Consider the following 15,057-nt stretch of genomic DNA (forward strand, 5'->3'; position numbering starts at 1 on the left):
ACCGTGATGGACTACCTTACCGCCAATGGTTTGCCTGCCAGATTTAAATGCCAGCAAACCCTAGGTGTAACCACTGCAGAGAAACCTCTCTCAACAAGGTTCTTGTGAAAGGGGTATAAGAAGTATCTCAGATTTAGTGCAAGTCAAGCCCTCAGGGCAAAGTAACAGTGATGGCTTCCCAATATTTGAGGTCATAAACCCTACAGTGTTACATAACTATTGTGGTCTTTTGGAGAATATAGGGATATTTAGATTTATAAGAACTTGCCTGAAGAAAACCTAAAGTTGTGGTGTGTTTAGAGCTTTATATCCAAGTTGCAGGTCTGACTTGGATCCTAGCCACATATTCCTAAAAAGGGGGACAGGGGATTCTATTATTGCATTTTCATTGGGATCCCATGTGCTCTGTCCCTAAAAGGACGTGTTTTATTAAATAAGTGGTATTCTCAAATGTAACTTTGTACCCCAGTTTCGGACCTTAAGCGGGGTGAGGTGCTTTGTAAATGAATAGGAAACACCAAACTTTTTCCTCAGAGTATGCATGTAATCTTTTTTAGCAGGTGTGTAATTAGAACCCACAGCATTAAGTAATAGGAAGTGATTTAACATCCAGGTGAACTAAGACTTTAAAGAGATCTCTGATCATATTTAGTATTGAGTGCGATGAGAGTATTTAAGACCCAGCAAGATGGTTCCTTACAGTGCATGATGCAAGGGTGTTTTTAGAAAAGTGGATACAGGGTCCACTAGTGATTAGCAGAAGATCATCTGCCCTTTTCATAAAGACCACCAACATGCATCTAGACAGTATCAAGTTGAGGGCCCAAATGTCCTTTGGAATGTCAAGATCGAGATGTGCATGCCCATATTCAAGTTGTATGGAAGGTAGAAAACAGCAGTCAATTTCTATAACGTCCTCAGATTGCAAGATTTTTACCAATTACGTCCTATGCTTACAACCGAACATAAAATGTACTGTTGGTGTCACACGAGCAACTGGACTTAGGATCCACCTTTAAAGAGGAAGTACATTGGTTTTTGCTTATGCTAATACTCAACTCATTTTTCAATACCTCTAAAAATATAGCTGTGAAAACTTTCAAACTGCCAAGATACAACCAGTGGCGGCCACCACAAATAAAAGGAGATGGGGTGGGTGGAGGGAGCGTGGGGGTCGCGTGGGGGAGGGTGTTAGAAATTTAGAAATACATTATTTTAAAAAATCCTTAGCTTTAGTCGCTGGCCACCTCCAGCATTGCGTCGCACTGACTATTCTCTTCCTGGGTCCCAGCAGCCCCTGGGACAGACTCCCATCCAATCCCCGTGCTGCAGAGCAGCACAGGGATTGGCCTGAGCGGGCTAGAAAGATGCTCCGCTCAGGTCAGAGAGTCTGTGGGGTTTCTCCAGCCGGCTGCTCAATGCAGCGGGCTGCAGAAACCTAGGTGCACATGTGTGTTTTGGTCGGCCTGAGACAGCTGGCCAAACACACATGAGCACTTAGGGAGTGGAGTGCACATAGCACTCCTCCTCCTCCTCCCTCCCATGGCCCTGCCCCTCCCTACAGCACTGGCTAAGAGCCAGCAAATGCAAAATTAAACAATGCAAGAACATAGTTGTATTTTACATTTGCTGGCTCTGAGCCAGGCAGTGGGTCAACACTCCTGCGCCATTGCGGTGGAGCCACTGCTGGATACAACTCCTGGGTATCAAGCATCGGTATGATAAGACTGAGCCATGCAAACTCAAGGTCTTTTAACAGACACATTCCTGTTGCACCAGTTTAGTAGCCAAGACCATTTCCCATCTTTGAGGCATTAGACTCCTATGCCATGCCTTCATGAAAGGATTATAGGTTCCACCTGTGGACACTACAACACCCTCCATAGACAGAGGTCTTCGTGTAACCTCATGCCTTGAAAACCTCCGGAATACTTCTTGGCTTAAATGTAGGAATTTTCCCAAAACATTAATGTATAAACTTATGAGGCATACTTTATCCTGTCCTCACTCAGAGTCTCACCTTGTAGTTCAGGTTGATTCACCATGTGGAGAAGCGCCCAGAGTAGTGTGTTGTTGGTTGTTTCCATACCAGCTATGAACAATTCAACCAAAAGGTGGACCAAGTTGTCTTCATCATATGGAGTAGTTGTATCATCAGAGGCCTGGGTAAAATAAGAGGCTGGGTGAGAAGTTTCAAAGTATCCAAATCAGTATTGTAAAAGGAGGTGACAGATAGGGCTTTTTATGTGTGGAAACTCCACACTCATAAAGTTACTACACATAATTCCTTTTGTGAATAGCAAACAGTCGTAAACTTACTGAAAAATGCCAGTTTACCTTTTGTGAATCAGGCTCTAAATGTTAGGGAAAAAAATCATCTTTACTGTTCATAATACCAGATGGGATATTACACAGGGTATTAGGGCCAATTGTGTATTAAAGTTGATTCAGTTAGCGAGTGAGTGGATCTTTCTTCATTGTATATGAAAAAATCCTCAACACAGGAATTCCTTTCTTTTATTTATCATCTAATTTCACTAATTCATCCAGAATTTTTTAGCTTAATGGTGTAGCTTGGTTTGTTTAGGTCATTTTCTGAGCTCCCTAAGGCATACGCTTTCCGCAAACAGAATAGGTGCCTGATATGCACACCGCAGAAAGGAAAAAATCTCCAACAATGGAAATCCGGTCCTTTGTTACCCTTGCCCTGCAAGGTAATGAGAGACGAGTAAACAGAATGGAACCAAGAATGGTTCCATTCATCCCCACCAACTTGGCTGGGTGCGATGTCTAGTTGACTGTCCCCCAGCAACCCCGATCAAACACTCTCAATCTAACACAAGACAGATAAAAGCCTGATATGCGGGTTCCCACAGGCAATGTTCAGGCTCCGTTGACCTGATCACAGGCTACTAAACCAGACAAGACTTGATGCAGTGAGTACAGCATAGCTGAAGTGATCCTTCAAAAAAGGATCACGCTTCTCATTCATAACAACTGATTTACCTTTATTTTTGCATGCAGGGTGTGACAAAAGGCTTGTCTCGCCACCGGAGGACCTATGAAGCAATATTATTGCTTTACACATGTATGTAATGTCATTTTTATGTATTGTGCTATCTAGCATGTCTGTTTTACTTTGGGTGCTTGATCACAGTTGTTTACCATTGATTATTATAGATGTGTCCAACAAAACACAGCATTTAGAATGCATTCTTTCCAGATGCATGGACCACATTAGGGTGTATTTTAATGCATGGTGATATCTATTTGCTATACTGTTGAGGAACGGACGGTTTCCGATAAAGTGCCATTCACCACGGGAAACTAATTCTCTTTTTATATGTGTCAGAAAAATACAGAAAGTAACACCAAGTAGGAGTGTGTATGGTGTTTTTGAATTTGCATGCAGAGTGTGTGAAGGCATACCACTTTGCGTTTTCATTGTTTTTGAACTAGGAGTGGTCTCAGGGAGAATAGTTCCTTGGTGCAGGCGAAAGTCGTGGGGAAAGGTGGCTTGAAACATGTAGACCGATCAGAAAGTAGGATCATTCAATCTGAGCATGCTTTCTACTGTTCTTCCCCTTTAAATCATACCGCCTGGAAGACAGAATAAAATGCAGGTTTTCCTTCCAGACTATCATTTTTAACTCTAAAGAACCCTCCAATGTCTTTTGCCCATCATTTTGTGTATACCATACAGTGCTTGTGTGTAACACACAGGGAACAGCATGCCCGATTCTGCAGCAGAACGGGAGGAACGCAATATTGAAGCATGCCAAGAGGATAAATCATAGTGGGTGAGGGTTATGCAACAAAATACTTTTTTGCCCCATGCTCTTCAACATCTACATGGCCCCCCTTGCCGCCATCGTCAGACAGCATGGGCTCAGCATAGTATCCCATGCCGACTACACCCAGTTCATCCTCTCCTTCACTCCGAAGTCACCAGACTCAGCTTCCAGGAAGGAATGAAAGACGTTGCAGCCTGGATGAGCAACAGCTGCCTGAAGCTCAACTCGGAGAAAACTGAGGTCCTCGTCCATGGACCCTCCCCCACCACTTGGGACAACACCTGGTGGCCCCCCGCCCTGGGAAACCCACCCACCCCGACAGACCACGCCCGTAACCTCGGACGCATTCTAGACTCCTCCCTCACCATGACTTGCCAGATCAACGCCGTCGCCTCCAATTGTTTATACTCCCTCCGCATTCTCCGCAAGACCTTCAAGTGGATCCCATGCAAAGCCAGAAAGACCATCACCCACTCCCTCATAACGAGCAGACTGGACTACGGCAACGCCCTCGATGCTGGAATCAACAAATACCTGCTGCACAAACTCCAGACCATCCAGAACACCACAGCCAGACTCGTCCTCACACCTCTCGACATGAGCACATGACCCAACCCTGCAAGATCTCCACTGGCTCCCCGTCGAGAAGAGAATGACCTTCAGGCCACTCACCCACACCTACAAATCCCTTTACAATACCTCAATGAAAGAGTCTCCTTCCACGTACCCAAAAGAAACCTCCGCTCCACCAACCTCGGCCTGGCAGAGACCACGCGCATCCGCAGAACCAGAGCAGGTGGAAGAGCCTTCTCCTACGTCGTCACCAAGGCCTGGAACGAGCTCCCAGTCAACATCAGATGCTCTCCTACGCTGCACACCTTCAGGAAGAGCCTCAAGACCTGGCTTTTTGGCTGACCCGGAGCTGCACCCCCCCACCCCCAGTGCCATGAGACCCTCATGGGTGAATAGCACGCTTTCTAAGCCCCTGAGTGATTGATTGATCAATTTTTCCACAAAGGAGGCTTAGCTCACATATCTGAGTAGGGCTCTTATTTTTGGTGTACTTTCAAGTAAGCAAGATGAGCCCTCCTCTGTAAATACCTCTTGCCTACCTCCCGTTCATATATGAGTACCTCTGTATTTCATCCAGCTGTAAATGGGGCAGGGGAGCTTTAATCGAATGACTAAAGGAGCACATTCAGATAGCCTGTGGGAATGATAAGAAATGGGAGATTGAGATAAAAAAAGATGTTGTGGAAGTATCGTCTAACTCCTTCACTCACAGGATTTAGTCCAATTGTCCTGATGCAGAGTGGAGAACCATTCACTAAGGACATTCTAGGATGGATGGATATTGCGAGAAAAAGGGAATGATTGCCGGGAAATATTCTGAAAGATCAGTGTGTATTTATTTTTATTCTAAGTAAGGGACAAAGGTAGGTGGAGAGATTAGTGGAAGGTGATTGGGTGAAGGTCCGGAAGGTGGGTAAGGTTCCAAAAGTGAAAGTGTGTATTCGGAACCATTGAGAGTTGTGGAATGTTTGAATAACTCTGTGTTAAGTGATAACTGTGTGTGGCATGAGTTGATTGGCAATAGGCAAAGAGACAGAAAATATGGAGAGGGGCAATGAGGAAAAGGGGCCTCTTGAGTACAATTGGTTGTGAGGAGAGGAAGTGATTATGGAACATGAAGGTTCGAGTGGAAGCCTCTGAAAAAAAAGAAGAGGTTCGGGGGGAAGATGGTGTTGGTATGGAAAGAACTGGGAAATTGGGTAGGATTACTAAAACTCCGCCTAGATTATGAGTCTAGCGGTCCGAGGACTGCCAGACTCATAGTGGCATGGTTGTCCAGCCACCGCAGCACCGGAGGTCCGACCACCCTATTACGAGTTGAGTGGTCATACTGCCTTGGGATCACAGCCACTGCCAGGGAACCGCCTTTCCCTGGCGGTGATGCGGCGGTCTTGAGGACACAATATGCTTGGCGGGACCGCTGCTGTCCTACAAAGCATTTTAAGAGTTTCATCTATGCCCCGGTTTTCATGGCAGTTCCACCTCAATGACAACCATGGCGAAGAGGAAACAAAGGGGTCCTACAGGGCCCCCTGGTGCCTCATGCCATGTGGATGCATGGAGGGGTGCACAACATATGCTCCCCAGTATGCATGCACACCATTTCCTGCATGGCATGGACTTTATAGTCCATGTCGTGCAGGAACTGTTTTTGGCGTTCCCATGCGGTGGACATTTCTCGAGGCAACGCTGTGGGAATGCCATAAAACAGCCCGCCAGACAGAAGGAAATGCCTAATCTGACTAGAGGCCCGACCATGGCTTTGGTGCAGCGGGAGCGTGGCTGTGGCATACCGCCTGCTTCCGCTGCACCAAAAGTCATAATCTGGCCTATGGTGTTAAAACAGTATGGCCGTCAAGGTCATTTGTTTTGATTATCAGAAAGTCTTAGAACGTATGTTTAGCATTTAATATCATTCTTCCATCGTATTTTGTTATCAATATTCCACACTGGTGGTATCAAGAGGCTATTTTATATTTTATGTTGTGATATTTATCTATGTTGGTATTGATTTATTGTTATGCATTGATGTGTATAAATGGGAAGTATGTCTGGTGTTGCTGCTTGAAAGCAGCAGAATGTGTGAGGCAAGCTTTCTGTGAGAAAATATAGAGTGTGGGATAAGACCAGGCTTTGTGGAGGGTGGTTGGGACTAGGATTTTGGATGAGAAAGGCGCCGCTTCCTTGCTGTTTCCAGCTACTGCAGAGTTGAGAATATAGGATCATTTGTACACCAAGTTGGAGCATGCATCTTCACCACAATGGTATCTTGCAACGCTTAGCAACCAAGATTTAAGGTACTTTGTTCAGCGGAAGTAAGTTGGTCCGTGTATCTGGTATGTGCTCCATTACAGTCAGCCTGAACTTCTGACTTTGTCCCTGTTTGGCGTGATGAGATAACCATAGTTGGCACTTTGTACTTTTAAGCACTATTTCTTCCTAAATCTTTAAAATTGCATAGCTCGGGGTATACTGACTGGATTTTTGTTCTTTAGGTCTCAAATCATTTTCTAAATTGTACTGTATTTGTCTAAATTGGTGTGGGATGTTTCTTGTGTTGTGTTTTCACTTAATTACTGTTTGAAGTGCTGCAATAATACTTTACACATTGCCTCTAGGTTAAGCCTGACTGCTTTGTGCAAAGCTACCAGAGGGTTAAGCACAGGTTAATTTGTGGTTTGTTTTTGTTTTTCACCCAGACAAGAAATGTGGTTGCTGCTTGAGTAGGGTTCCCTCCCTCAACCAATACTCCAAGTTCTTCAAGTAGAATAGATCACCCAATTTGGGAAGAGTAAGCTTTGAGAGCCATCATTAGAGGTAAGAATTGATGTAAGGAATGGAAGAGAAGGACTCCTGTCCATTGGGATAAGGGTTAAATTAGAGGCTTGGCCTACAGAGGAATGGAAGAGCTCAAGGTATCAATGAGAATGAAGGGCGAACGGTGGTAGTTACAGTCAGAGATAGAGGGGTAAAGGAAGTTCATGACTGTTTTGATGGATGAGGTCACATAAGACAGGGATAGCAGACATCATCCTCAAAAAATGGTGATATGAAATTAGTGCAGTTTTAAGGACTTAGAAAACATTAGGATCTAGCAATCCTTTATTTATTCTGTTTCTTTTCACACATTCAGGGAAATGCAGCAGGCCCTCAATCACATTATATGATCAATTATTGCAAAGTTCTTCCTAATCTTGCACAATTGTTTGAAAATGCCTGTTTGTTTTTCACGTGTAACTAACACCTCCTTAAACCAGAGTCAACCAATATTCAATACTTACTTTTGATATTTGTGTCAGGTAGTAGTCTACAAAGTCTTCAGGCTGCTCTGGCACTCCATTCTCTTTGTGCCTTGTAATTTGCTTCTTCACAAATGTCTCCATTAAGGTTTGATACTTAAAGATCTTCTGATGAGGTGCTGGAAGATGGCGCATCAGCCAAGGGAAAGCATCAAAGAGCTGCGGAAGTAAACAGTAACAGGTTTGAAGCGTGTTTTGTGTTCTGCAACAAACACTAGTGCATCACAGTCAAATTATTACAGGTTTTCAAACTGCCCTCTGGTGTCCTCGTTCAGAATTTCATAACCTGGATTACAGGTGTACTCTAACCAAGTCTGCTCTAATAATGTTGGTGTCAAATGAAATAGAGGATTTGGGGGTCTGTACGAAGCTGTTCTGAGAGCCTTGAAGAACGTACATGGCCTCCATAAAACCCAGTGCAGAACTGTGGGACATAATTCTGGATGGGGACTTGAATTTTGGAACAGAGCAATACAATCTCCGCTCAATAAATTGGAAACCATTATCCTGCTGCTAGCATGGATTAGGGGAGAACACAAACTACATGAATTCTTCAGGGTTGATGAAGATACAGAATGTTCATAGCTTATATTATTACATCCATGTTGTCAGCGAGATGACACTTTTACATCGGTAGAATAGTAATATGAATACATATCACTAATACTTGTATTACTTGTTTAGCACTCCAGTGGTGTAGCTTAGCAGGTGCAGTGGCATTGGAGCCCAGAAACCGAGGGGCCTAATGGATCATTATTGCTGTATTTCCCAGTTCAAACATTGGCCCGGGTAGGCATTTCTTTTCTTGCACTGGGGCCAATGACACACTGGTCATGTCACTGTTAACTTCATACAATGTTGTTATCACTCGTCTGTTCGACCTGTCAGCTTTGGGTTGTCTTCCCCCAAAAGTGTGCCTACTTACCTCTATTTTTGGTGCTGAAATTGTTTTTTGCTGGCCATAGGACTCTGTGCCCTTTACCACTACCAACAAGTAGTAAAGTGCGAGTGCTCACTCCCTTAAACATGGTTTGATTGGCTTACACTTGATTGACATATTTAATGTACGTATAAGTCCCTTGTAGAGTGGTATACCATACAGCCAGGATCTTGTAAATTAAATGCTACCAGTGGGCCTGCAGCACATATTGTGTCATCCACTTAAGTGGCACCTTAACATGTCCCTGGCCTGCCACTGAAGTCTGAATGCAGTTTTAAACTGCCATGTTGACTTGACATTTAAACCACCTTTGCAAGCCTTAATCTCTCCGTTTATTATATATGTCACCCCTAAGGTAGGTCCTAGGTAGCCCAAAGGACAGGGTGCTGTCTAATTAAAAGGTTGGACATTTACTTTTAAGTTTTACATGTCCTGGTACTGAAAAACTCCTACATTCGTTTTTCACTACTGTGTGGCCTACCCCTCCTATAGGCAAACATTGGGGATTCCTTAATACATTTAATAAGCTGTAATTTCCAATTGGGAGGGGGTAGCTATATCATGTTTGGCATCTTTAAGATCAAGGGTAAACTTGCATAAATTAGCTAGACAGACAGAATACCTCAACACCTGGACTGTTCCTTGACTGTCGGCCAAGTGTCAGAAAGGCCCTAGCCTTAGCATGGATGTACTTAAAACAGGGTACTTCAAACAGGAGTAGGGCTCCAGACCGCAAATTTCTAGAAGGAATATAGGGGGGCAATTTATGTGACAAAAAAGCATGACCATTTGTATTGAATGCAAAATGACAAATGCATTGGGTTTTAAGATGTAATCTGTTCTACCAGATTAAGGCAGTGACAGGCTTATGTTACAAAGTTGTTCTTGCTTTGCTGCATCAAGATTTACTAAAATAGTCTGTAGGCACGTCAGCTTAACAGTGCAACAGTCTAGAGGGCAGTGGTAGCTTACTTAATAATAATCTGCATGAGGTGTTATGCAAGCCCCCAAACTGAAGCGTGCTTGTCAGGTGCAATAAAAGGGAGATGTTTCTTGAGGATTTCAAGTTGATGGAAGTCTTCAGACCAGACCTTTTGAATTTGGGGTAAAAAGCATTAATTGCAGTCAAAGAGGATGCCTCAGTTTTACCCCTTGGCTCCAGCTGTCAGTAAGGGGTCACATTTTTATAGCCAGAGATCCGAAGTCCATCATGCGATGTTCTCCCAGAGTAAGAGGACTTCCTCAGCTATGCATACCCAGAAAACAGTCTTTAAACTGCTTGACAGAGTTGGAGGGCTGGTGGTCAAACCTGAGCAAGAGTAGGGTATCATCACCATTGGTCAACGTGCTAAAAGTGAAGTAGAGAATAAGGCCACCAGGAGGCTGGATATAAAGATAAACATTACATAAGAACAGAGCCTTGAGGGACATCACTGGGAACTTTCACTTCAAGAGATCGAAATGGCAGGAAAGATACTATAGCCTAACATATCTGAGTTGGCCAATGAAGATAGAATGATTGACTATATCAACATCTACAGAGAGATCCAAGAGTAAAAGACATGCAGTCTTATCCTTGTCATCTTTCTACCTCAGAGGTCATCGAGGACAGTTGCCAGCATGGATTCTGTGCTATGGCCTCATAATCACCCAGAAGTTTGTAGGTTTTAAGATGGTTAGCTACACAACTAGCAACATGCTTTTCCATCAGTTTAGCAATTGGTAGCAAGGTGAAAGAATGAAAGTTCCCCAAACAAGGGGTACTCAGCCCAGGGTATTTGATCATGATGGTGTGGTATCATCATGGTATGATGCTGTCAATTTCCTATGCATTTGTGACATATCCACTTATCAGCAAGATATTAATAATCTGACTCAACTTGTTGCAGATGGAGGGCACGTGGCCATTGGACAAGGCTCATCAAGAGAGCGTAATTTAAGGTTTGTCATTACGTGACAGACCTTTGTCTTACTGTTGGGTGAGTGTCCTAACATGTGAGAGAAAAGTGGTATATCTGGAAAGATATCTAGTTTTTTTTCTTGGAAATCACAATGAGAAGTGACACTTTTAGACTAAAACCCTAGTTTGATTGTCAGAAGAAAAAGCCTGTGAAAGTGTGTTGTTTGAAGAGAAAGAACATGACATGACGAAAATAGAAAAATTATTTTCTAGGGGTCATAAAACACTATCCGGAGTAGGTCTTATTGACCAATGGTATAGGATCTTCTTTGTTTATAGGAACAACCGACTATCTCCAAATAGGTCTGTAATCAGAGAGATGCTTGGAGAAATTATTAATAGATTATAGGTAATAATTTTCCAACCATAAAAAGCTTTGCATCTCCTTTACTGAAAACGGAATGGGCCAATCCAGGTTGGTTTGAACCTTTTTTTAGAATCCCTTGCTATTCCTTGAGGGGAAAGGAAGTAGCCCATATAACCTACTGAATCTTTTCCCAATGAGAAATTTTTCCAGTTTGTCCTGCTATTTATTCTCCCTCAGACTCTGTAGAACTTGCGTGACATGCTGTTCATCTTCTACTCGATCTTTAGAAAATACAAGAAAATCATTGAGATAGACCACCGAAGTCTGGGGGATCAAATCTCAAAAAATTGTGTTTATAAAACACTGGACGACAGCAGGGGCATTCCTATGGCCAAATGGGATCACATGATATTTGTGATGCCAAAGGGGTGTTCTCAGTGTTGTCTTCTATTCATCACCTGATTGGATTTGGATCAAGTGATGTGCTCCACTTAAATCTAATTTAGTAAGGATTAAAGGGGCACATGTATGAAGCCTTTTTCCCGTTCGCAAACGGGACGATTCTCAAAATTTGCGATTCCCTATTCTGCAAATGCATTTAAGGAATCGCAAATTGCGATTCCTTGAATGCAATTCTGGAAGCACGCAAGTTGTGCGATTTTGCTATTAGAAATCGCAAATTACCACCAACTTCAAGTTGGTGGTAATTTTCGATTTCTCTGAAAAATGCACTTTTCAGCATTTTTAAAAGTGCTATGTGGCGTACATACATGCCCATAGGACATGTATGTGCTCCACATGTGCACACATTCTTATTTCAGGGGTGCGACAGGCTGTCCTTTTGACACCCTTGCACCCTTGAAATTGCATTTGCAATTTGTGAGTACCTAATGGGTACTCCCAAATTGTGAATGTCTTCCCATTCATTCCGATGGGCCTCTAGGTATTCCTTAAATGCATTAAGGTTTCTGCGTAGGGTTTTAAGTATACAGGAAGAATGGCGCACTCAACAGGTAGCGGTGAAGTAGGAAATTAGTTATCAAAAGAAAATGGTGCTACCAGGTCAGGGGGAACCCAAAACCCCTGAGTGGGCAAGGGCCTCACCCTGAACAATACATACAAAGGTCCGGTGCACACGTCAGATAAATTGGTTCAAAACAACATGAATTAACATAAATATTTTGTGTTTGATCAAAATTGAAGACAGGGGCGACAAGAAATAGTATTTGTTCGTTTTATATACTGTGAACCTCCTTTAGGAGGAAAACACGAAGAAGAAACCAGCCGACACGTGTTTCGTCAAGCGGGTAGTCTCCCGTGACTCTTCAGGGCTGGGGGTAACAAAACAAAAACATAGTACAATACCAAATATCAAAAGATACATTTATTCTCTAATTTGAGACGAACAAAGGTGTGGTAAGAAAAACACCTCCATGTGAGTGGAAAAAACCTTATAAGTAATGTGGATAGAGCAAAATAATGTGACTTCCCACAACTGGAAGAAAAGTACCAATGGTATTGTGTGAAAAATATGATCAAAACATTGTCTAACCCTGAAGCAGTTAAAGTTTCTCTATCACAATTGGAGGATCCACAATCAACAAGAACAGGAAGCGAGTGCTTTTGGGAAAGGAGTTAAAGTTCCCCTTATAGTGAGACATAGCCAGCAAGACACAGCCAGAGGATTTCAAAGGAGGAAGCAGGGTTGTCGAACCTTTACTCGCCTCTATTCGCTGCACTAGAGGCCAGCTTTTTAGTTCTCAGTATTCTTAGTAGGCGAGAAGGATGTACAGAACAGGAACTCAGATGTCCATGTTGGCCACAGTATAAACATAACCCCTGCTTACATCATCTTGTTATTTCTTCATCTGTGAAAGGACTTTTGGTAAAATCCACTTGCATGGGTTCGTCTTCAGGATCAGATGTCTTAAAATGTGTTTTAAATGCAGGCCACTGAGGGGGTTTTGACTGAGGTTATTTATGACTGTCCACTCATCTTTCACAAGACAACTATTAATCTGAATGATTAGCTAGATTAGATCTTGTAAAGATGCTGGTCTAGCGGCTTGAGCAAATTCGTCCTTCAGCTGACCCCTTGGTGAATAACGTGAACGGGTCTGAGTCAGGCCAACTAATCTCTCTAGCCAAGGCCTTGAACCTGCAGATAAATGTATGGAAGTCCCAAGAACCTTAGGCTAATGTCTAATATCTCTACTTGGGCGAAAAACTTTAACTTTGTTTTTTATATATGCAACTAGAAAGTAAAGAAGTAGTTATAAAAAAAAACTTAAATATGTATTTGTGAAATATATTGTAGTAGGGTATATATTTTTTTTGCATATTTTAATTGTTTAATTTTTTTAAGTACTGTGGTGCTTACTAGTTAATACCCTGTTACTCTGCAAACTATATAGAGTATTATAACTAGATTGACCTACCTTTACATACTTCCCTAAATAGTCTCAAGCTTTCCTATGCTATTATTACACAATACTACAATATATATCAATTTAAAACCCACAACACAGACTAAGTGTGGGCTAAACAACATGGCTGCATTTTTATTTTTGTAAAAGCAGTCATTAGCTAATCATACACTGCCTTGTCATTGGCATGCACCGTGGTACACTTTAAAGTCACTGCGGCCCAATATATCACTAAGTTTTAACGCCTCATAATTCTAAAACTACTCAACCAAATACCATTGAGTTCCAAAAAGGATCCCGTCTAACTGACAATATATAATTTTGCCAATTTTTATTAAAATCTAACTGCCCATTTTGGCAGCACGCGTCTGTAAAAAGTCTATGAAAAATGCATTGGTTAAAAAACGTGTTTTGAGACCTCCCTTTTTTCTGTGCACCCTCTTAACAAAACACTGCAAATCTTTACATCATCCACCAATGATGAAAAAATAGTAGGTTTGCAAAGTTTTGTGAGATTAGTCAGACAGGGACAATGTTATTAGCAGCACGCAAAAGCCAACAAATTCCCATCTCTGGGAATACTAACTATAATTAGAGAGTGGATATCGCTACTCTGTAAGATATATGCCACATTCACTTACTGATTAATATTCAAATTTTTTATTTTCAAATTCTTTTTTGCTTTTTTTGTATGTATTCTGTATTATTATGTTTTTTTCTTCACTGTTTAAAAGCCACAACAAAACTGATCATAAAAAGTTGACATATATTAATGAATAACTTTAACATGTTTCTTATGATTCATGAATTATGTTAAAACTCAAGACACTCACTCACCCAAGCCCAGAATATGTCTGTGAAGTTCGCAAAGAAATGAGAGGCTTCCATGAGCTGAAGGAAATCTTTATCCTCGCTGGAGAAGCGGTGACCAAACACTACAGCAGCAATGACATTTGTGGCAGAATTTAGCAGGGCCGGCGAGGGGTTCACAGCATCCCCTGTGGGTAAAGTAGGCTGCAATTAGTGGAGTAAAGAGACCCTCAGGCTATAACTAGAAATAAGTAAGAGATTTCAAGTATGTGCTGCATCACCGAGCAGCTTTTTCCTGAACAATGCACCCGTGGCAGCACATGCAGATAAGCGCTGTGGGGCGGGTCGGGGTGGGGGGTGAAAGTGACATACGACGGGAATGTAAAATAAATAAACTCACTTACCTTGCGCTCACTGCATTGCTGACTCAAGGTAAGTGGTTTTATTTGTTTATTTATTTTACATTCCCTATCCTGTTGTTTGTCATTTTCACAGCCCCCAACCCCACCTACTGCGCTTACATACATGAGCCGCCACTGCAATGCACTACCATCTTCTCACTTCTTCCAAATGTCCCATTGTCTTCTTATCAGCACCTTACCTCCCTATAACCTATTTTAAGGGTTTCGGGCAACATGTGCAAAGCTTAGTGTTTGCGATGATCAAATAATTAATTTTTGCAATTCGCTATTTGGTAAACGCAAACACTAATGTACTAAAGTGTGTGTCACACTTTCTGCGATTCCAAGTGGGTCGCAAATAGACCTACCTCATGGATATTAAGGAGTTAGGTCTCAGTTTGCGTCCCATTGAGATTCGCAAAAATCACAGGTGTGGTGGCCTGCTTAAGTCAGCAGACCATATGTCTGTATTTGTTTTTAAATAAAGCAATCTTTTCTTTTAAAACGCAGTCATTTAAAGATAAATGGGATGCGTATAAAAAGAAAA

General features: G+C 42.3%; 1 protein-coding gene across 2 annotated transcripts in view; it reads right to left on the minus strand.

The window, feature by feature from the left end:
• Positions 1 to 15,057, minus strand: part of LOC146786147 (cytochrome P450 2J6-like) — a 70,325-nt gene that overhangs the window by 33,176 nt on the left and 22,092 nt on the right. For both annotated transcript variants that reach the window (XM_085635651.1, XM_085635652.1), the window contains exons 4-6: positions 14,137 to 14,297; positions 7,649 to 7,825; positions 2,021 to 2,162 (exon numbers count right to left, since the gene is read on the minus strand). In XM_085635651.1, coding sequence (XP_085491777.1) covers positions 2,021 to 2,162; positions 7,649 to 7,825; positions 14,137 to 14,297 — 480 coding nt within the window. The remainder of the gene's footprint in view (positions 1 to 2,020; positions 2,163 to 7,648; positions 7,826 to 14,136; positions 14,298 to 15,057) is intronic.

Source organism: Triturus cristatus, chromosome 11 (genome assembly GCF_964204655.1).
Source record: "Triturus cristatus chromosome 11, aTriCri1.1, whole genome shotgun sequence".
NCBI classification, from domain to species: domain Eukaryota; kingdom Metazoa; phylum Chordata; class Amphibia; order Caudata; family Salamandridae; genus Triturus; species Triturus cristatus.